The sequence below is a fragment of the Rutidosis leptorrhynchoides genome, chromosome 11 (assembly GCF_046630445.1).
Source record: "Rutidosis leptorrhynchoides isolate AG116_Rl617_1_P2 chromosome 11, CSIRO_AGI_Rlap_v1, whole genome shotgun sequence".
NCBI classification, from domain to species: domain Eukaryota; kingdom Viridiplantae; phylum Streptophyta; class Magnoliopsida; order Asterales; family Asteraceae; genus Rutidosis; species Rutidosis leptorrhynchoides.
This window is the reverse complement of record NC_092343.1, coordinates 397,591,555-397,615,124: the sequence shown is the minus strand read 5'-3', so window position 1 is coordinate 397,615,124 and position 23,570 is coordinate 397,591,555. Positions and strand designations below refer to the sequence as shown.

At 31.2% G+C, this 23,570-nt stretch overlaps 1 protein-coding gene across 3 annotated transcripts; it reads right to left on the bottom strand.

Moving 5' to 3' along the window:
* Positions 1-15,141: 15,141 nt before the first annotated feature.
* LOC139876295 (uncharacterized) lies at positions 15,142-23,201 on the bottom strand. Of its 3 annotated transcripts, XM_071863599.1 has the most exons (6): positions 20,627-20,737; positions 20,000-20,095; positions 19,522-19,570; positions 19,099-19,147; positions 17,803-18,956; positions 15,142-17,431 (listed from the first exon to the last, which is right to left on the bottom strand). In XM_071863599.1, exons 5-6 carry the CDS (start codon positions 18,954-18,956, stop codon positions 16,270-16,272), a joined length of 2,316 nt encoding a protein of 771 aa, XP_071719700.1. In that variant the 5' UTR covers positions 19,099-19,147; positions 19,522-19,570; positions 20,000-20,095; positions 20,627-20,737; the 3' UTR covers positions 15,142-16,269. The 3 variants fall into 3 exon arrangements, with proteins under 3 accessions (XP_071719700.1, XP_071719701.1, XP_071719699.1); XM_071863600.1 differs by lacking the exons at positions 20,000-20,095; positions 20,627-20,737 and adding an exon at positions 23,106-23,201; XM_071863598.1 differs by lacking the exon at positions 20,000-20,095 and having other exon boundaries at positions 20,627-20,750.
* Positions 23,202-23,570: the final 369 nt, after the last annotated feature.

Here is a 23,570-nt window from a genome sequence, read left to right as displayed (position 1 = left end):
TATGGTATTATTATAATTACTATATTTTAACAAACAAACAATATATATATACTTAATACATATAACATAATAAAAATTAATATTTTTATATAACAAAAGGAATATAAGAAACATACACATAATATTAATATAAAAAGAACATAATTAATAAAATTATATATATATATTTGTTCGATTACAATAATGTATATTAATAAATATACAAATGATATAGGTTCGTGAATCCGAAGCCAACCCTGCATTGTTCAGTTGATAAATGTCGTCATATGTATTTTTACTACAAAATACAGTATGGTGAGTTTCATTATTCCCTTTTTAAATACTTTTGCAATATATATTTTTGGGACTGAGAATACATGCGCTGCTTTTATAAATGCTTTACGAAATAGACACAAGTGATCGAAACTACATTCTATGGTTGGATTATCAAATCGAATATCACCCTATATAGTCTGGTAATCTAAGAATTAGGGAACAGAAACCCTAATTGACGCGAACTCTAAAGATAGATCTATCGGGCCCAACAAGCCCCATCCAAAGTACTGGATGCTTTAGTACTTTGAAATTTATATCATGTCCGAAGGAGGATCCCGGAATGATGGGGATATTCTTATATGCATATTGTGAATGTCGGTTACCAGGTGTTCAATCCATATGAATAATATTTTTGTCTCTATGTATGGGACGTATGTTTATGAGAAATGGAAATATGAAATCTTGTGGTCTATTAAAGTTATGAAATGATTATTTATGTTAAACTAATGAACTCACCAACCTTTTGGTTGACACTTTAAAGCATGTTTATTCTCAGGTACGAAAGAAATCTTCCGCTGTGCATTTACTCATATTATAGACATTACTTGAAGTCATTCATGACATATTTCAAAAGACGTTGCATTCGAGTCGTTGAGTTCATCAAGATTATTTAAAGTTAATTATAGTTACATATATTATGAAATAGTATGCCGGCCGTCATCTTTCGATGTAATGAAAGATTGTCTTTTCAAAAACGAATGCAATGTTTGTAAAATGTATCATATAGAGGTCAAGTACCTCGCGATGTAATCAACTGTTGTGAATCGTTTATAATCGATATGGACTTCGTCCGGATGGATTAGGATGGGTCTTCACAGTTGGTATCAGAGCAGAGGTCTTAGCGAACCAGGTCTGCATTAGTGTGTCTAACTGATAAGTCGTTAGGAGGCATTAGTGAGTCTGGACTTCGACCGTGTCTGCATGTCATAAGTTTTGCTTATCATTTCTAATCGAAAATCATTTGCTTATCACCCTTAGTAAATTACCTGCTTATTATTCTTAGTCTAGACACATCTTATTGCATTGACTGCATGAAAAGTGTATAGACAAAAATTCATATCTTAGCGTATCTGCTAATTCATATCTTAGCGTATCTGTTATTGTTACCTTTGCCTGACAGCTTCAGTAGATTCCTCCGTAACTTATGAGATTTTAGTATTATATATGTATATGTAAATTATGTATTGCAGGATACTAATCTACATCCTATAATCTATTTCTTATCAAAAATCCTTCATCTGATCGTACGAGATGAATCCCTCAACTAGATCGAGTCCCTCGGATTCCGAAATCTATTCCGATAGTTATCCCGACAGTTATTCAGAATGGATAGTCATCTAAGCTTCGAAAGCAACGACACTAGAATGAAACAACCAATCATCCATCCCCAATTCATCTGATGGATTCATAGTCGACTTAATTAATGGAAACGTGTAGAAGGCAGTCCCTTCCACCAACCGAATTCACCTCTTGACAATGAACCTGAAGCGTTTACCGGTGAACCTGTTCGAGACCCCATTTTCAGTCTCATTTCTAGGGTAACTCGACAAGATTATATTCTATCCACAATTATGAATCTTATTCATCCGCTCGTTCCGACCGAAAATCATCCTGGAGTAATAAGTCAACGAACTTCGTGCTCGAATAATCAATTCGGAGAATATGGTGCAAAATGTACCAGCTTCAGCAACATCACCGACACCAACAGTACAATCAATAACAGCACCAGTACCATCAACAATCCATGCTTCAATATCATCATCTGTACTTTGAGTATGATCTTCGTTCTACGTATCGTTCTACCTCACTTATCTTCGTTCGACATGGCGAATATGTAATCTAAAAGTGTTAGAGATTATTTATTCTAGTTCCAACTGAAAAACAAATGAGTTTAATATCATATTAACTCATTAAATCCATGAATACATCTGAAGAAAATATATATGTATATATGTTTTCATAAAAATTGTAATTAAAAATTCTCTTGTACAAACTGTTAATGGTGAAAATATTTTAACGGGTAGGTAATACCCGAGGATTATTTAAATTTCACATTAATAAGTTACATTGTACGTTCTTCGAATCTGTTTCAACAGTCATATACTATCCTACTTATATCCACCGATATACAAATTCGTTCACCACAGAGTAACCATACTCATCCAATTACATATTTGGATTTTGACCTATCAGAATCCAACAAGTGGCATAATGAAGAAATAATGGACACAATAAAAATTGATTAGAAACAGATTAATTAACAATATGAAATTCTATTAAGAATCCACGCTAACAAAATCCTAGCTAACTGTTCCAAGCTAACTGTTATTTCCGTATTACCATTTAATTATCGCAATTTATTTATCGCAATTTATTTTATCGTAATTTAATTATCGCAATTTTAATTATCGTCATTTAAATTCTGTTATTTACTTTACGCATTTTATTTATCGTCATTTAATTTCTTTATTTATTTTACGCACTTTAAATATCGGGACACATATACAAGGTTTTGACATATCATATCGACGCATCTATATATATTATTTAGAATCACCATAGACACTCTATATGCAGTAATGATCGAGTTCTCTATACAGGGTTGAGGTTGATTCTCAAATAATATATATACTTTGAGTTGTGATCGAGTCTGAGACGTATACAGGTCACGATACGTATTAATTAATTCGAATATTATATAGTAACTTATATATGAATTATTATTTGTACACTGCTAACTGTGGGCTATCAACATTGGACAATTAAAATGAATTAAAATATTAATTATAACATATGAAACTAAATAATTCTTCAAGTTTGCCACTTGATTTCATCTTAAACCTCATTTGTATCTTGACAATTCTAATCTGCGTTCAAACCTTTCATGATTCTTGAAAACACCTCAATCGGGAGAATGAATCAACCACACTCCATCTACGGAAGAAAAGATTTACGCATATAATTATGCACCTGGAAAATTTTTGGAACCTGTATAAACGTTTAACACGTATCTGTGCTAGCTCCTTTGGCGTTGTTATCACTGAAAATAACTTTGCAATTCCTTTCCAAATTAGCCAATTTTGTCACAGCTTCAGCAATTCAACTTCGACTTTTCATTCGAAGTAACCTTACTATAAATCCTGATATATACGATTACCCTTTTGATACTAGAGAATTCTTTTATATTCCATCATATTACCAGCAGACGTACCAGCAACCTCGTTGCTTCTTGGCTTAAACCTCTCTGACAAATCATTATATTTATTCATTGAAACCCTATCATATACTCATCCACATCTTGTAGCAAGAACTGCCATACCAATTACCGGGAATTAGCAATCAGTACTTTGAAAACTCACAGTATATCTACATCAACAGGTATATGTATGACATATATCGCTTAGAATTATGATCCCTCATTCTGAAATTCTGAAAAGCACTCAGTCACAAATCAATACTCTGAATGTTGAAAAAGCTGAATGAAGCAGCAGAAACTATAGACAACTATAAATGCCCTTAATCATCGGAAGTTTGATGATAAAGATTAATATGTTGGAAAAGCTCAGAAAAGTTGGAACTGGAAAGCAGATTGAGCTAACCATAAAGGAAACCAAGGAGAAATACAAGTAACATACCCTAAATTCATAGAACCCAGATAAATCTAGATCCGTTGAAATCCTTAGAGAATATCTTGCTCCAAAGTCATGTTAAAATCTTGCGGAAAATCTTTCTCCATCAACCATCGAACTTAGAAATTCCAAAATATCATCATCATTATCTTCGATATTTCTGAGGATATTTTCATAAATATTCTTGTCCGAAATTATATACCTCTTCGTGCTTCCTGTGTATCATTGTATTGGAAACACTCAATAGAAAATTAGTGTCAAAAAGCAGGTTATGCGAAACTATGAAGAAAGACGTGGACAAATCACAAAGAATAAGTTTGACTTCAAAGAATCTAAATGATTCAATGACTGCTGAAGTCTTTAGCGGATATCTTGCTCCTTACCCTAAACCCTTGCAGATAATAGTTTCTATCATCCTCTGATCTTAGATATTCTGAGATATTATCGCATCTTTCATTATAAATATCCTCCATATTTCTGGAGATATTTTTATAACAATTCTTATCCGAAATCATTAATCTCTTCATGCTACCAGTGTTACATCATATAGAAACTGTTAGTTTCTATATTCTGTAAACTTCGAGCTTAAAATATGAATGTATTGAAGTAATGTTGGGAACTGATGCATGAATTAGTATAATATAATGACACTTGATCAACGTGATTATATTACAGTAAGTCATGCTGAGTTCCTAATGGAACGTGATGATTCACAGATCATAACATCATCATGTGCCATGTTACACGACTCGTTCATTCTACTTCACCTTCGGACATATCAAGAAAATATATTCTTGATAGTTCTATTCTCAGTGATTCTGGTAATTTGACAAATCTAACCGTGCTATCACGTTCCTTCCTGCTTAGAACATTATAATCATTCGAAACTCTATATCTACAAATTCTGGACTATTATTCGCTTTACTTGAGGTCGAGAAGAGAAAACAAAAGCATAGAGCTTTGAAATATAAGGGAGAATATAAAGCCCGATAACAACACATAAATTACAAACCGTGTATATCAATGTTTATCGTAACATAAAGACACGGGAGAATTAAAAACATTATAATCCCAAGAGCGAAGTAAAAGAAAGCAGATTCCTCTGGTGGAAGTTGAAAAAAGAGAATGATTGTTGCTATAGTAAGGATGAGGACAAGGATCAGAACTGGATTAAGCATTTTCACAATCTTTTGGATGTATGAACTAAGAAAGAAAGTATAGGAATGGTGAAAATAAGGGAACGGAAAAGAATTTAATTTATAAAGGAAATATCAGACAGGGAAATCGAGGCAGATCACCGTATTTAATTATAGAGATCTTAATCTCCTTATTCGCCGAAGAACCAAATCTCTCAGATTTCGAAGATTTTCTTTAAATCCCTTGAATTCCGGAATTCAACAGTGACTACGTCAAAAGTTAAATCTATATCTCAATCTTTTGTGATGGCTTCATTCATACGCTTCGATTAATCGAATCATTTTATCCATATTACTCAATGATGATAAAACTCAATTTATCAACTCATATTCGTCATGAAAACATTTTTATTGTTAGCCATGACGTCACTCAAATTTCGGGACTAAATTTCTTTAACGGGTAGGTACTGTGACGACCCGGGAATTTCCGACTAAATTTAAACATAATCTTTAAATGAATTCGACACGATAAGCAAAGTTTGTAATGTGGAGTCTCAAAAGTTTTGGAAACAATATTCATGTAATCATTTACCTTTGACTATTTCCGACGATTCACGAACCATTGTTTGTAAATAAAAATATTTATATATATGAAAATAAATATAATTGTATAAATAATAATTTAGAAGAAATAAAATATAATAAGATCAAATATGTAAAATAAGATACAAATAATTAAGTGTAGTTTAAAGTGAATCTATATATAAATTTATGTGATTACATAATCATTACATGTATATTATAATTTATAAATAATATTTAATAAATAAAAGTTATGATATAATATTATATGATTACTAAATATTACAAGTATAAATATAGTTGTTATAATAATATTGTTATTACTTTCAATATTAACATCAATACTAGTGTTATTAATATTATATACGAATTTGAAATATATAAGATGATATAGTATTATTATTACTAATATTATTATGATTATGGGATTATATTCTAGTATCATTATTATTAATAATAATAACATTATTGTTATAAGTTTTATAGTTATTATTATCAATATTTTAATTTTAATTATTTATATCATTATTATTATTATTATTATTAGTATTAGTATTATTATTATTATCATTAATATTATTATTATTATTGTATTATTAGTATTATATTATTGTTATTAATAATATTAATGATATTATATTTATTAATATGTTTATTAAATAATAATGTAAATTAGTCTGTATCATATATTAAGGGCAGAGAAAACGCGTATATCCCTATCCCTATCAGTGTTTTTGTTTTTCTCTCTTGTTAATTGATTTTATTCTGTATCTTTCATCCATTCCCTGCTTACTCGTGAATTATGGTCGACCCATAATTTCCTTTGAATCAACCTATCTGCTTGTATTTATTAAAAAAAAATCTATTCAAGTTCCATACCATCAAAGAAATCGAATAGCTGCTATGATTTTTTTTTCTTTTTTCCTTTCTTTTTGCTTAAACCTCTGTACATTCACCTTTTTAGTCAAATCTTCAAAACGAATCATTTATCAAAATCCTTTAATGCAAAGTTGTTAGGAATCTTGTAAGCAAACTATCTGCAAAGTTTGAACCCCCAATTCTTTCAAACGAAATTAAATTTCGAAGTCAAAGTTTTTATCTTAAAAAGTCAAAGATTGTTCATCGGTTAAATTCGAGTTCAAGGTGATGTTTTCAGTAAAATTGATGATTTCATAAGTTTCTATGGATGATTTAAAATCTAATTCATGTTATGAAGATTACCCAAAACGAGCTTCAAACCGAAATCAATTTTTTTTTCTTCTTATGCGACGGCACAGCAGCAGTAATAAATTTTTTTTTTTTTTTTGTGTTTTCTAATAATTCTAGAATAATACTTCTAGTTCTCTATAGGTTTTCAAGTGTTGAATGAAACCACAATTGTGTTATTTTGGTCTTGAACAAACATCTCTGGTCGACTTATTGGTGAAGGTGAAGAAGAAGTATAAAACAGAAAAATAAAAAATAAAAACGTGTTAAATAAAAATCGTGTTGAGAATAAATCAGAAAAGTAGACTGGATTGAATGGTTATGGGTGTTAGTGAGTATCCGGGAGGTCACGGGTTCGAGACCCAGCATGGTCATTTTTTTTTTGAGGCTCAATTCATTTAGGTAGTCTTTCAAATACTTTATTATTATGTTATTATTATTATTATTATTATTATTAATATTATTATTGTTGTTCTGATTATTACTGTTGTATTTAGTATTGGAAGTATTATTATTATGAGTAATGTTAATAATATGGTTAATATGAGTATTAGTAGTATTATTAAGTAATAATATTATTATTATTAGTATTATTATTATTAAGTAGTATGAAGATCAATTATTATTATTACTATCAATATTATTATTCTTATTATTATTATTAGTATTGTAAAACTTATTATTATCACTATCAATTTTATAAAGGTTATCATTAAAATTATCAGTAATATCCATATTAGTGTTATTAAAAGTATCATAACTATCATAATAAAAGTTTTAAAGATACTATTATTAAGATCATAAATATATATATAAATATATAGATTTTAAAACTATGAATAAAATTATGATCTAACTGAATTACTAATTATTGATATCATTATCATCAATATTATTACTAAACTATTCATATTATTAAAAACTACTAATATTATCATTATGAAATCTATAATTAAAAACAATCGTCAATAGTATTACTAACAAAATTATTAACTTTAACATTTTTATTAGTATCATTAAGTATTATCATTATTATTATTTTTTGCTTTTCCATAACAAGTAATATTATGGTATTATTATAATTACTATATTTTAACAAACAAACGATATATATATACTTAATACATATAACATAATAAAAATTAATATTTTTATATAACAAAAGGAATATAAGAAACATACACATAATATTAATATAAAAAGAACATAATTAATAAAATTATATATATATATTTGTTCGATTAGAATAATGTATATTAATAAATATACAAATGATATAGGTTCGTGAATCCGAAGCCAACCCTGCATTGTTCAGTTGATAAATGTCGTCATATGTATTTTTACTACAAAATACAGTATGGTGAGTTTCATTATTCCCTTTTTAAATACTTTTGCAATATATATTTTTGGGACTGAGAATACATGCGCTGCTTTTATAAATGCTTTACGAAATAGACACAAGTGATCGAAACTACATTCTATGGTTGGATTATCAAATCGAATATCACCCTATATAGTCTGGTAATCTAAGAATTAGGGAACAGAAACCCTAATTGACGCGAACTCTAAAGATAGATCTATCGGGCCCAACAAGCCCCATCCAAAGTACCGGATGCTTTAGTACTTCGAAATTTATATCATGTCCGAAGGAGGATCCCGGAATGATGGGGATATTCTTATATGCATATTGTGAATGTCGGTTACCAGGTGTTCAATCCATATGAATAATATTTTTGTCTCTATGTATGGGACGTATGTTTATGAGAAATGGAAATATGAAATCTTGTGGTCTATTAAAGTTATGAAATGATTATTTATGTTAAACTAATGAACTCACCAACCTTTTGGTTGACACTTTAAAGCATGTTTATTCTCAGGTACGAAAGAAATCTTCCGCTGTGCATTTACTCATATTAGAGACATTACTTGAAGTCATTCATGACATATTTCAAAAGACGTTGCATTCGAGTCGTTGAGTTCATCAAGATTATTTAAAGTTAATTATAGTTATATATATTATGAAATAGTATGTCGGCCGTCATCTTTCGATGTAATGAAAGATTGTCTTTTCAAAAACGAATGCAATGTTTGTAAAATGTATCATATAGAGGTCAAGTACCTCGCGATGTAATCAACTGTTGTGAATCGTTTATAATCGATATGGACTTCGTCCGGATGGATTAGGACGGGTCTTCACACTTGGAACCCCTATTGGTATCAATCTCATCCCTAGTCTACTTAGTTTTATTTATTTTGTAATTTGTAATGTTGATAAGTTTAATACTTATGTTAATATTGTAATAATTTTTATAATTTTCTAACTTTTATTCTTAGATTTTAATAATTTTTGAATGTGGGGTAATATACCAAACTTCAAAAATATGTATATATGTTTGCAGTTTATCTTATGTACACAACAGGGTAAAACAAAGCATTTTCAAAGACTGGCATTAAGTTCAGCAAAAGCAACTAATTTTGACGACAAGATGCAAAATATATGTGAAATAACAACAAGACGGAATGAACAAATGATGTGCACCATTTATCATTCAGCAAACAAACGCAAATATATATGGAAACTTTGGTAAAATTTAATCATTTTCACACAAATCACCCTCAATAATTTAAATTGTTACTGATTTCTTGCAAATGAGGGCATTGCAAGATCTTAAGTGTGGGAAGGGGTTAAATTCTTTCGGATTTTAAAATTTTTATCTTAAACACTGGGTTACCATTAAAAATACTAGTAAAGCAGTAGTTGTATTAGAATCTAGTGCTCTCTGATAATAAAGAACAGCCCTAGTCTTATATACTGACTACCCAATTCTAGTAAAATTTTTTAAAATTTTCAATTAAATGAACTCAAAATCATGTTTATACATATTTATGAACGATAAAACTAGGTTTTAACACCGAAATTATTGTAACCTCGGAAAGGACATAAATTGAGAAACAAACCAAAATGTTAAAATTCATTTAAAATGGAATAGAGGACAATAAAAAGGAAAATAAAAGCCAAGTGTGGGAAAATTCTCCAAGTTATTCAAAACATATATCACATATTTTTGTACAAATAACTGAAAATACTTTTGCTTTGGACTAAACTAAAAAGTTTTACCTGATTTACCGTAAGAGAGATGGATCTACACGATGAATCAATTCCATCATTAAAAGGAAGTAAAGTCTTCCGAAAAAGAAACGCGCTTCTTGATTTAGGTCATGAAGTTGTCGTCCAGACCAGCTGTAGGTTGACGAAAAATCTAGAAAAGTCATCACTAAAATCAGCAGGAAATCCACGGACCTCAGCATTAAACAGGGTCGCCAAGTGGTCAGATTTATCCTAACCATGAGAAGGATTTATCTCGTAAAATGGGGGGGCACCATGCAAATTAGCTTGATAAGACTAATGAATCAGATCCCCAGAAAGGATAATCTCCTTAAAAGATCAAAAATCAACTTTTAAGCCTGATATTACTCAATCCTTGAGATTGACCTTAAAGATTGAGAATTCAAACTCATGGAATTCAATGATATCTAAACTCGAGCTTGAACGTGAAAATATTTTGATCAAAAATTACAAACCGATTTGTTTTCTGAAAACCCTATTTTCAATACGTTCATTACCATTGAACGTAAAATCCTAGGAATTCACCTGGAATTCATTAGGTCACCTGAACTAAATCGGGTGTCAACCGTAAGAACGGTGGTTGTATAGTGGTCAAAGACAGGACCTTGTGCCAGACCGAAAAATTATAAGGGTGAGCTTTACTATTGCTCCTACCAAGGATAGTAATTGCGTCCGACACGTTATAGACCATAATTAAAAGCATGTCAGGGGACATTGCCTTAACAGTTGCTTGTTCAACGCTTTCCTTTACAACCGGACGGTAGTTTACCGAAAGGTAATATACGGGACAAGTAAACTGGACGTGTTGCTTTCCAAATACAAGGTTAGCAAGTGGGTGACACAAAACCATAAGTTTTGAGCTAAAATTTTCAAATCTGAAACCCACCAAACCCACAAAAATATTTTGCAAACACCGGTAAAGGGTTATTCTGGAAAACTTATCTAGGGTAAAAACTAGATTTAATTTTCAAAAGATCAAATGTTTTCATAAAGATCCAATTTCCTTAATGGATCTAAATTTTTATAGTCATGTGGGACTGTAAACCATATCGTTACTACCATTGTTTATACCGCCGTATAGAAATCACTGATGTACAAAGTGTGAAGAATAAAGAAGTGATTCTAGTATTTCAAGACGATATTGCTTGAGGACAAGCAACGCTCAAGTGTGGGAATATTTGATAATGCTAAAAACGAACATATATTTCATAGCATTATTCCTCAAGAAAGACAAGCTTTTAGTTGCAATTGTTCTATTTAAAAGTGATATTCGTTTAAATAATAAAAGGTGAAGACAAAAGACAGATTCGACGAATTGAAGACGCAAACGACCAAAAAGCTCAAAAGTACAAAATACAATCAAAGAGGTTCCAATTATTGATAAGAAACGTCTCGAAATTACAAGAGTACAAGATTCAAAACGCAAAGTACAAGATATTAAATTGTACGCAAGGACGTTCGAAAATCCGGAACCGGGACATGAGTCAACTCTCAACGCTCGACGCAACGGACTAAAAATTACAAGTCAACTATGCACATAAATATAATATAATATTTAAATAATTCTTATAATTATTTATATATTATATAAATAAATAAAAACCGTCGGCAAGAAAGACTCCAAATTGTGTGAGCTGTATTTACAAACTCCGCGACTCGCGGAGTTTGAAGGCAAAAAGTGCCGCGAGTCGCGGAGCCCCAAAGTCTGAAACTCCCTATAAAGCCAACCGAATTCTGATCATTTTTTAACATATCATATATCCTATCTCTCTATCTATATACGTAAAAATATATATGTAATTTATATTTTAATTTTAATTTTAATTTTAATCCTAATAATAAGGGTATGTTAGCGAATATTGTAAGGGTGTAAGTCGAAATTATGTCCGTGTAACGCTACGCTATTTTTAATCATTATAAGTTATGTTCAACCTTTTTAATTTAATGTCTCGTAGCTAAGTTATTATTATGCTTATTTAATCCGAAGTAATCATGATGTTGGGCTAATTACTAAAATTGGGTAATTGGGCTTTGTACCATAATTGGGGTTTGGATAAAAGAACGACACTTGTGGAAATTAGACTATGGGCTATTAATGGGTTTTATATTAATTAAACAATACCTTATTAATTTAATATACAAACTTATAATTCGACGTATTTATATATAACCACATACGCTTGACTGGGTACGGTGGGCGGGATATCTATAAATACCAATAATTATTCATTTTACCGGATACGGAATTAATAGACTTGTTGAAACAGGGGTGAATTACATTCAAGGGTAATTGGTGTAATTGTTAACAAAGTAGTAAAACCTTGGTTTACACGCAGTCGATAACCTGGTGTATTCATTAAACAAAGTATTAAAACCTTGTTACAATTCGAATCCCCAATTAGTTGGAATATTTGACTTCGGGAACAAGAATAATTTGACGAAGGCTTTCGCTCTTTATATTTATGACTGATGCACTATTATGGACAAAATCCGTATGGACATATTAAATAATCCAGGACAAAGGACAATTAACCCATGAGCATAAAACTAAAATCAAAACGTCAAACATCATAATTACGGAAGTTTAAATAAGCATAATTCTTTTATTTCATATTTAATTTCCTTTATTTTATATTTAATTGCACTTCTAATTATCGCATTTTTTATTTATTGTTATTGTATTTAATTGCACTTTTAATTATCGTACTTTTTAATTATCGCAAGTTTATTTTATCGCTCTTTTATTATTTGCAATTTCATTATCGTTATTTACTCTACGCTTTAATTTAAGTCTTGTATTTATTTTTAATATTTTAAATTTGGTTTTAACTGCGACTAAAGTTTTAAAAATCGACAAACCGGTCATTAAACGGTAAAAACCCCCCTTTTTAACAATAATATTACTTATATATATATATTTGTATTTTTATAAAAGTAAACTAATATAGCGTTAAGCTTTGTTTAAAGATTTCCCTGTGGAACGAACCGGACTTACTAAAAACTACACTACTGTACGATTAGGTACACTGCCTATAAGTGTTGTAGCAAGGTTTAAGTATATCCATTCTCTAAATAAATAAATATCTTGTGTAAAATTGTATCGTATTTAATAGTATTTTCTAGTAAAATATATAGCTATTTCATATACACCTCGCACGACATCAAGAACTTATGTTGTATGGCCATACGGGTTTGACAAATCCTCATTCGGACGGTTCGCTACCGTTATTGGATAAAATATATTTTCGAGAAACAGTGTATGTTCTAACACTATTGTGATGGGGTTCTATGGATGGAAAGTTAAGCCTTGATAATTGAGTGCTCGCGAATAACAAATTTTTGGAATGCAAACGATTTGGATAATCAACGTTATGGAAATACAAAATCTTGTGGTTCAAAAACAAAGTTTACAAATACACCTATGATTTCACCAACGTTTTTCGTTGACAGTTTTCTATATGTTTCTCAGGGTCATATTTGGCTACTTGATACATGCTTCCGCACACTTTGATTACTTGCTTGGAGTCAAGCATACATGCATACGCTAGCTATAGCACTTTTGGATTCAAACTTAAAGCATACATATTTACGCTATTTATAGCAACTGTGATTTTCAACTTATATTATGTCGCAAGTTATTTCATTTATACTTTATAACTTTTGTAAACTTAAACTTGTTGTCGAACCGTTTGGTAAACTAAACTTTGTAAGTCTTGTACGTTTCAAATGAATGCGACATAATTTTGGTCAAACGCGTCTCATTTAGGGACTATGACGACGTAACGGGACCTAAGTTAACGGCGCCGGCAATGACGATTTGGCCGGGTCGTTACATTTCATGAGTCCAGAAAGTCTTTTTCTTTTCTTTTTTTTTTAATACACGAGAAGTACCTCACTTGTACTTTGTGAAAATAATGTTTTGGTACCTATAATAGTATAATGTAGTAGCTAGTAAACCAATTGAACTGCAAGTTCATATATATATTTTTTTTTATATGGTCTTCTAAAAAGTTATCAGCTAATGAAATTTGACTTGTTAAAAGCTAAATCGAGCTTTTAACATAAAAACATACATGAAAAATATATACATATACATCGAAATAAAATGTTCATCTAGCAAAACTCGATAGTTTTTTTTTTTTTTTTAAATTAATAAATCAGCTATTCTTATCAAGAAGTTGAGTTGATGGAGATTCGATACAGTGGCGGAAACAGCGTAGGGCGAGGGGCAGATGGCCCAATCGATTTGCAATTTTTAGTGTAAAAATTTTGAATTTTTTGATTTTGGCCCCGATGGATTTTTTTTTTCCCCAAAACTTTCATATTTTGCCCAAAAACTCTACATCTTCCTCAAAAATCACCATATTTTTGCCTTAAAACTTACATATTTTGCCCAAAGAAAGTTGCTACGCTTTTAAAATTTTTCGCCCTTTCACCACTGATTCGATACTATTAAATATTAATCTAATTACTTCTCTCTGCAAATTATTGCCCAGATTTAAAACCCATGTAAATTTAATTTTACCATTTTTATGTTGTCTCAATTTTATTTTATTTTTTAAAAAAAAAATTCCTACTTTTGAGAGTGTTTTCAATCTGGATTGAAAAATGACTTGTCTTACTCTTACTCTCGGATAGGAAAAAAAATTGTATACATCTCACCTCCCACATACACCACTTATGTGGTATTAGGTTTTGTTGTTGTTCTCTAGCAGATTAAGAGCAATATCATTTCATACAACTTGTCCTAACAATCTCCAAACCATGTTAAGTGGAGATGGCTTATCACAAAGTTATGACAACTGACCCGACCACAAACAAAAACGAACTAAAGTGAGTAGTAGTTCATTGGCCATAGACTTTTGTTTTAAGGCATTAACAACTTGAACAATATAATTTCATTAATATGTAATTCTATGAACATATGAAATAATATGAATGAATAGTTTTATGAGCTATCAGGGTGGTAAATAAAAGATTGATTCAGGTTTTCATATCTATACATACCAATCTTCATATTCATACTCGTTAAACTCTAAAAAATAAAACCACAAGCAAATAGTTACGCAAACAATTAAACAACATCAGCTAAACAGCCAACTTAATTACAGAAAGAAAAAGAAAAAGAAAACAACGTTGACAATAATTGCCACCTCAAACATACCTTCCATACCATTGAAAGTGTTTGACAAACATAAAATTTATGAGAAACAAACTAATTTGTTACTACAACTTAAACAAAAAATCAACATAAATAAAAAACCAAACATAACATTTATGAGACAGTTAAAAAAATTTAACCCACACACAAACATAACATTTAGACTTAATTACGTATTTAGTCCTTAAAGTTTTACCCTTTTTTCATCCTAGGCCCTAATGTTTTCTTTTCTCATCCTAACCCTTAAAGTTACGATTCCGTTTCATTTTAGTCCCCACAGTTTACATCCGTTAACTACAATCCGTTAGGGGATATTTTAATGCTTTTAACCAAGGCTAATTCAGTCTTTTTGCTATTAAACAATAATAAACCTTGTGTTGCCGCCAAAAGAAAGCCCCAGCATTATTTTATTTGATTCTTTTGGTTGCTGCCACTGAAATCATATATCTATCTTCCATCTCATCATTAAAAAGGTAATGGTTATGATCACCGTAAATCATGAGGTAAATTACCAACAAAAATATATACTCATTAGAATTTAAGTAACATAATCAAATAGATTCCAAATGATCCAACTAATTTACCTATCGCTTAAATAGACAGTATACTACAAGTTCTTGGAACTCATAATAGGTGTTTATTATACGAGGTTGTGTAATGTTATGATCAAAAGATGCTCATGTTATTGCGGTAGTGGTGGTTTCGTCGTACGCACACTGCTCATGTTAGAATTTGGGAACTAGCTGCTCATGTTAGAATTTTGGGAACTAGGGTTTGGGAAGATACGTTTACAGGTACGTGCTTCATATATACGGAGTATTTTATATATAGCAAAAAAAGGACTGAACTAGCCTTGTTATTAATAACGTGATAAGGCACTAACGGATTGGAGTTAACGGAGGTTAACCCTGGGGACCAAAATGGAACGAAATAATAACTTTAAGGGTTATGATGCAACAAAAATACTTTAGGGCCCAGGATGAAAAAAGTATTAAACTCTAAGGACCAATGACGTATTTAAGTCTAACATTTATGAGAAACAGTTAATTAAATTTAACCCCCACACACACGCACGAATTAATAATACAAACATGACTGACAATACGTAGCTAATTAACACCAACTTGGTTGTATCCAAGCATGAGAGTTGAAATGAGTTTTCGCTCCCACGAAACCCCCGGAACATTTTTGTATGATTTTTCCATCAGATGATGATGCGTGATACGTGTGTGTTTCAAGTGAGTACCACACTAGCTGCGCGAAATAGATCTTGTTCTCCATATCTGGCGTTTTGGCATCAACGCAAACAGGTGTCGTACCACCAATATAAATCGTGTGCTTCCCTATACCATCTATTTTCTCCCATTTATCTGCATCATCGTTACGCTTGAATACCTCAACTTCTCCATACTCATCACCCACAATGAGTATTAAAAGATGTTCATCATCGTAACTCATCATGAAATATTGTGAGTCGCAACTACTACTTATTGGTGGTGGTGCTTTGGCTAAAAGGGTTTTTCGAACATCTCGTTTATCTAAATTTTTGAACACGAAGACTTCTCCGTCTTTATTCAAGGCGTAAAGATCTCGGCCTATAAATGTTAACGAATATCTACAATCATCATTTACATCATCATCAATAGGAACCATACGCCAAGATGATGGTTCCCAAGCTCCTCCTAGAGAGTAGATGAAATACCACCGTCGTTCGTAAACTGTAAATCCGGCAATTATACAATTATTGGAGGAATTTGGTGGTGCTGAGAAACATAAGCTTTTTATGTGACCATAGTTCGGAAGCTTGCGAACATCACTTGTTAAGGGGTTAAATAACACCAATTCTTCTTTTTTGTTGTCTTCTTGTTTTCTGCTCTTAAACAACAACCAACCATACCTCGAACAATACAAGTTGTCGTCCACAATCAACAACACCTTGAAATTCTTCTTCATAAAGTAGTTATCACCCGACAGTGAATCTGTAAAAGTGACAATCCCTCGATGGTTATCTACAACCATCAACCATAGTGAGTTTAACGAATAACTACGCAATCTACTTAGAGGTGCTGCTAGACGACAGAGTTTGCATGTAGCACGCATGTATAGGTACTCCACACCGACACAATGTTCCATAATCATCCCCAACACATCAAACGGAATATTGTGCAGGCGTGATCCGTTATGCTTCAAAACCTTGTCTAATGTTACTACTCTCTCATCCTTTTCTTGGTTGACGGTACTCGTACATTGGGCTTCGACTCGATCGTCTTCTAGCCTAAATGATCAAGCATTATTATTTTCACCATCATTGCAATTTGCAATTGCAATATAATATAAGATGTACATACATACAATATAATAATAAACTCCTTCCGTCCCAATATAATTGTCCACCTGGTATGCCTCAAGAAATTGTCACTTACTAGAAATAACCAATAAAAACCATTAAAGTTTTTATTTATTACTCTTAATTATTTAATTTTTAACTTATTTTAAAAATACAAGAAAAAAATTGACAATTCATCAATCTGTAGCAAATTTGAACCCTTTTTATTTTTTATTTTTTTTGAAGTACAATTATTATTGGACAAATGGAGTGATTAGATAGATACATGAACATAATAAATCAACAAAAATTATAATTACCTTCCTTCCCACATCGACACACGGGTTGTTGAGACCACTCGCAAAGGCATGGGAAAATAGATGATAGTTCTATCTCTGACATGGTACAAGTGTAATAATTTGTCCATCGTGTCACGAATGTGTATATAACCCCCTAACTCGGAGGCAACTGCGGGGTTATAATATACTGAGACATTACGACCAAGATCGAGATAAAAGAAAGCGTCTTTCAAGTCATTAATTTCTTCCCACATAACTTGAGTGATATCTAAGGCACCGCGGTCTTCATTTTCGACTTCGTCCATTGTCATACCACTCAAGTCCCATTTCTTGAGGCATTCCAACTCTTCAGACTTTACGCTACTGGTGTCTAATCGAAACAAACACACATCAACAATTTTCTTAGTTATCTCATGATAAGAAACTTCAATGGAAAACAAATCCTTTCCGTATCCTCTTATAAAAGTATCCTTGTCATAAGAACTATAACAAAAGGAATCAGACCAAGGGCAAGCCCCAAACATCAATAGTTGAATCATAACTTCTCCACTGCCCTTCATTACAATCTTAACCTGTATGACTATAGGACAAAGAAAACCGTCCGAGTTTAAGGCATAAATATTACCATTGCAACAAGTAAGGTTACGTAGTAATTCACCATCATATGTTATTCTCTTGAGTTGACTAGCGTATGACATTTCAATCCATCTCATCCTGTTTCTTTTACGATGTAGCCGGCAAAAGACAAATGTAGATGCATCACGTCTCGTTAATAGGAGAACTGAATCGGGATCATCGGGAGGAGCCGTCAACAAACATTCATTAATAGATTCACTATCTCCATCTTTCAAACTTACAGGGGGAAAAAGTACAATCTTCAAAGTCACTGGGTTCCAAAGAGACCACAAAACATTATCCGGATGGTCTGATAGAATCAACCAGCCATGAAAACAACCTCGGAAGCGTCTTCCGTAAAACTCGGGAATTTGACATTTATATTTAATCAACGGGTCGTGTAGTGTAGAAAAAAACTCTGTATCAGTGCCAGTGCCGTCTTCTGTTTCTTTAAAGTTCTGAACAATAAACCAAGGATATTTTGAAGAAAAAGGAGGCAACTTGTCACATGATGCTGAACCGTTAGAAACCTGCTGCTGATGCTGCTCATCATGCTCCATCTAATAACAATTTGATAACAATGACTTCAGTCAGTTTGCAATTTAATACACTACTACAATCATCTAAATATCTAATCAGTGGGTTAAAGACTACATATTTTAATCCTTCCCTAACAATACAGTACTAGATAGAATTACATACTTTCGTGAACTTTCGACCCTTCGTTTCTTTGTAGGATCTCTGCTGTCCACTGCATTAATAAAGAAGATTGTTCATACTAGTAAAACTTATGATCTAGTATTTGTTTATGTAATGTAATGGGAATGGAGTTAAGATTGAATATCAGAATGAAATATGAATTAGATATAAAACAAAGATAGCGTAACTTAGTCATAAATAGTCTACAATTTGACTTTTGAATATGATTACAAAATTGGATAGATCTGTAGTAGTCTGTACCTTGTAGGAGGAAAATAAATATTGCATCTAATTATCTAAAAGTAGTTTGTTCTAACATCTTTTAATGAATTAAAGTCCCCAATGATTTGTACGAAAACCTGGTTTTAACTTTAAAAAAAAAAAAAAAAAAAAAAAAGGTTGAAATTGAACTTTCTCCATATTTACCTGAAACCGCCGACGTCACTTCTCCAAATCGAAATAAGTTTTTATTCGGCTGGAAAAACACACAATAAATAAAGAGTTAGTATACTCTCTTATAATTTTTTTTTGTCTTTCTTGTTTTTCTTCCCACTTTGAACATACATAAAAAAAAAATGTCAATATTTCAATCTTGCAAATTTAGCTTAAGAAGACACTAACTATATATAGTATATGTCATCAGCTCAACAAACACATACAACTAATCCCTTTCTAACATGAAATTAGAAAATAGCCATAATGAGATGTATTTAGAATGTTTGAGATGCACAAATCAGACCACTGACAATCAACTGGAGCAAACAATTATAAAACAAATTGCCAGTGATTACAGATAAGTGAAATAAAAAAACTGAATCTTTATTATTTTTATTTTTATTTTTTTATTCAATAGATCAATTTTATAGTTTATAAATCGAACTCTTGGCTCAAAATTCATTAATACCTGAACCAAATTTACATACTCCTGTGTGATCAAAGACTTGATTTTTATCAAATAGATTATTAAATCCCTTTGAACCACCACCTAGAAGGCAGGTTACTGTTATTCGATAACAAAAAAAAAAAAAAAAAAAATTATCATAATAATTAATAATTAATAATAATAATAACAAAGATTACAACGAATAAATAAATAATACTCGTTTATTCAGATCAACATATGTGAAAATCTTACCCTGTGACAGATAACTCACCACCCAAAACTAAAAATTTATTAATAATAATGTAATTAGAGCTGCCTAAATAATAATTAAGGTGTACGATTCATCAATCAAACTTCATCACTGCCCCAACTTGATTTACAAACTCAATAAAGACTTGATTTTTATCAAAAGTTTAGTAATAACAATCATACAATCGTCAGACCACCACCAACAACAACGATAAAAAAATAAAAAGACTTAGTTTTTGATCAAATAATTAGAGTACCTAACAATCAAACAAAAAAAAAACGAAATTTTCAATAGCAATAGGATACAACACGAATCACAAATAAGTAATTGTTGTAAATTCATAAAATATATTTATACAATAGATGGATCAATTTATCGATTATAAATCGAATTCATACCTCAAATTTCAACACCAGCTGTTAATATTGAACCCTTCACCGAATTTTGTTCAAATTCTAGGGTTAAGGTATTGGAAGATGGAATCTCGCCTAATACATTTTATATCTCTTTCTATCTCTATTTATATATATATATATATATATATATATATATATATATATATATATATATATATATATATATATATTCATTATATTATATTTATATTTATATACGGACTAATTTATACGGAGATCTAAGGTAGATTAGATTGGGCCAATGAGGTGGTGACCCACATTTATTATATTTACAATGCATTTTATATCTCCTCTATCTCTATCTCAAGTTTGTAAGGACTTGATTTTTAATTTTTAAAAAGATATTATTTATTAAATCCCTTTGAACCAAATCCTAAAAGGCTAAAAATAATAAAGATTACAATTAAAAATAATGTAATACTGTAAATAAATAACACTTGTCCGTTTCGTTTTAGGGTGCGTTAACCTATAAGAATAAGAATACTAAATATAAAAGTGAAAAGTCATAACAGTTGTACTTTAACTAGTTTAATAACTAGTTTCATGTTTTAATATATTAAAATAAAAATTGAGAATAAATGAGTATTTCGTGGATCCCTGTAATTTAACCCATATTATACGGTTCACCCTTCTCTTTCTGAAATTACAAGAATTGTCCCTCACTTTTTGTTAAATTGCACGTCTCTAGTCCTTTTTATTAAGGCCAGTTAAAATGATCCATCAAGAAATAGCATCCGTTTAAGTTAGTGTTCGGAGACTTCATCAAAGACGCTTGAGCTATTTGTTAGTATTCTTTTTTATGTTTAGATGAATCTTAATCTCTCGATCGTCGGTTAGATTGAATGTAATCTCTTTGTTTTTTATTAGTCGTGTCCTACGTGCTTTGTCGGTTATTATTAGTCGTGTCCTACGTGCTTTGTCGGTTATTATTAGTCGTGTCCTACGTGCTTTGTCGGGCTTCATCTTTGTTTTTGGTTGTGCGAGCTTTGTGTAGGCTCGTTTAGTTTTGCTCGGGTTCCATGGTTGTACGTTTGAAGGAGGATTCATTTTTTCGATGATCCTCTTTGTTGTATAAAAGTTTATTTGTTTTTTTCGCCAAAAAAAAAAAAAAAAAAAAAAAAAAAAAAACTGCTAAGTACCGCAGGCTCAAAATCTATATTCATCTTATTTTTCCTTTTATTCTTTCTTCTTTTTTTTTGCCAAAAAATGAAAAATTTTTATATAACCTATCCTCTTCACCAAATCTATAGTTTGATGTGGTACAGCGGTTGGTGACCTGCCTTCTTTAGGGGAGGTCAGGAGTTCGACCCCCGTTGGCTACATATTAAAAACACAATTTCATCTCTGCCATGAAGTATCCACCCATGACACATTTCCCATATCGTTTGGGGGGTAAAGAGGAGGGTGGTTTTACTTGACTGTGCCCTTGGATCGGTTTCAAGGTTTCCTCCCGGGCAGCGATGGGGGCGGGGTTATTATCGCTGCATCGGCATAGTCGAAACGGGAGATGATCGCAACGAGTGGTTTAGTCCCCCTCAGGTGATCCCAATCGTTGTTCAAAAAAAAAAAACCTAGCCTCTTTACCAAAAGTGAAAGTGACCTTCGAAATACAAGATAAAAACATCGACCCTCGCTACTAGAAAGCATCACACAACCAAACAAACTAAAGCGCAAAGTAAAAGGTATCTAGGAACGAGCCGAAACAAAAAGATCCATACCAACTAAACGCAAACCAAACATAGACATGATTAAGCACTACAATACATCACAATATAAAGCAACCTGACAAAACATCACCAAACCCGAATGTATTGTTTATTTTTCTTTTCTTTTTTTAATACAATAGATCAATTTATAGTTTATAAATTGAACACATGGCTCAAAATTTATTAGTAACTGAACCCAGTTTACGAACTTGGTGTAATAAAAGACTTGTTTTTTATCAAATAAATTAGTAAATCCCTTTGAACCACCACCAAAAAGGCTACTGTTTGATAACAAAAAGTAATAAAGATTACAACAAATAAATAAATAATATTCGTTTGTTGTATGAGATGCATATATCTGACCACAGACAAAATAACTAGAACAAAACAATTATAAAACATAAAACAAACTGATTAAAAAACAAGCTAATCATATTAGGCCAGGATTACAGATAATTACAATAAAAAGACTTAATCTTTATTATTTATTTTTATTAATAGATAAGTTTATATAGTTGATAAATCGAACTCATGTCTCATAATTCATTACTACCAACGACAAAGATAAAAATAAAAAGACTTAATTTATCAAATAATTACAGTACCTAACAATCAAACAAAAAAAATCGAAATTTTCAATAGTAGTAGGATCCAACAGGAATCACAAATAAGTGATTGTTGTAAATTTATTATGTACAACGTATTTATTTATTCAATATATCGATCAATTTATAGTTTATACATCGAATTCATACCTCAAATTACACCACCGGCTGTTAATATCTAACCCTTCACCGAATTTCGTCCAACTTCGATTATCGATGAAAAAAGAAAAACTCTTTCCTTCAATGGCGGAGGCAGTAGGGTAGCTTGGGGGTGTTGAGCCACCCTCAAGTGTACCACCGACACCATATGCCATATGTTAAATTTTGTGAAATAAATTATGAGCATCCCTTAAGGGGCGGATTTCTGGGGTGGCCAGGGGCGGATCCACGTTAAGATGATTTACAATGATGTAGTTATGTATAGATAACTCAAAATTAATTTTAACGAAGGTATTACAGAGTTATGCAAATTCTCGGTGAAGAAGACAAAAGAAAAGAGGGGTTGGTGGGGATAGATTCACTTTTGTTACATCTTTACACCTACACCCCTAGAAATTCTTTTACATGTCATAATAAACCCCTAAATTTCTTATTTCTCTTTGTTTAGCTCTAGTT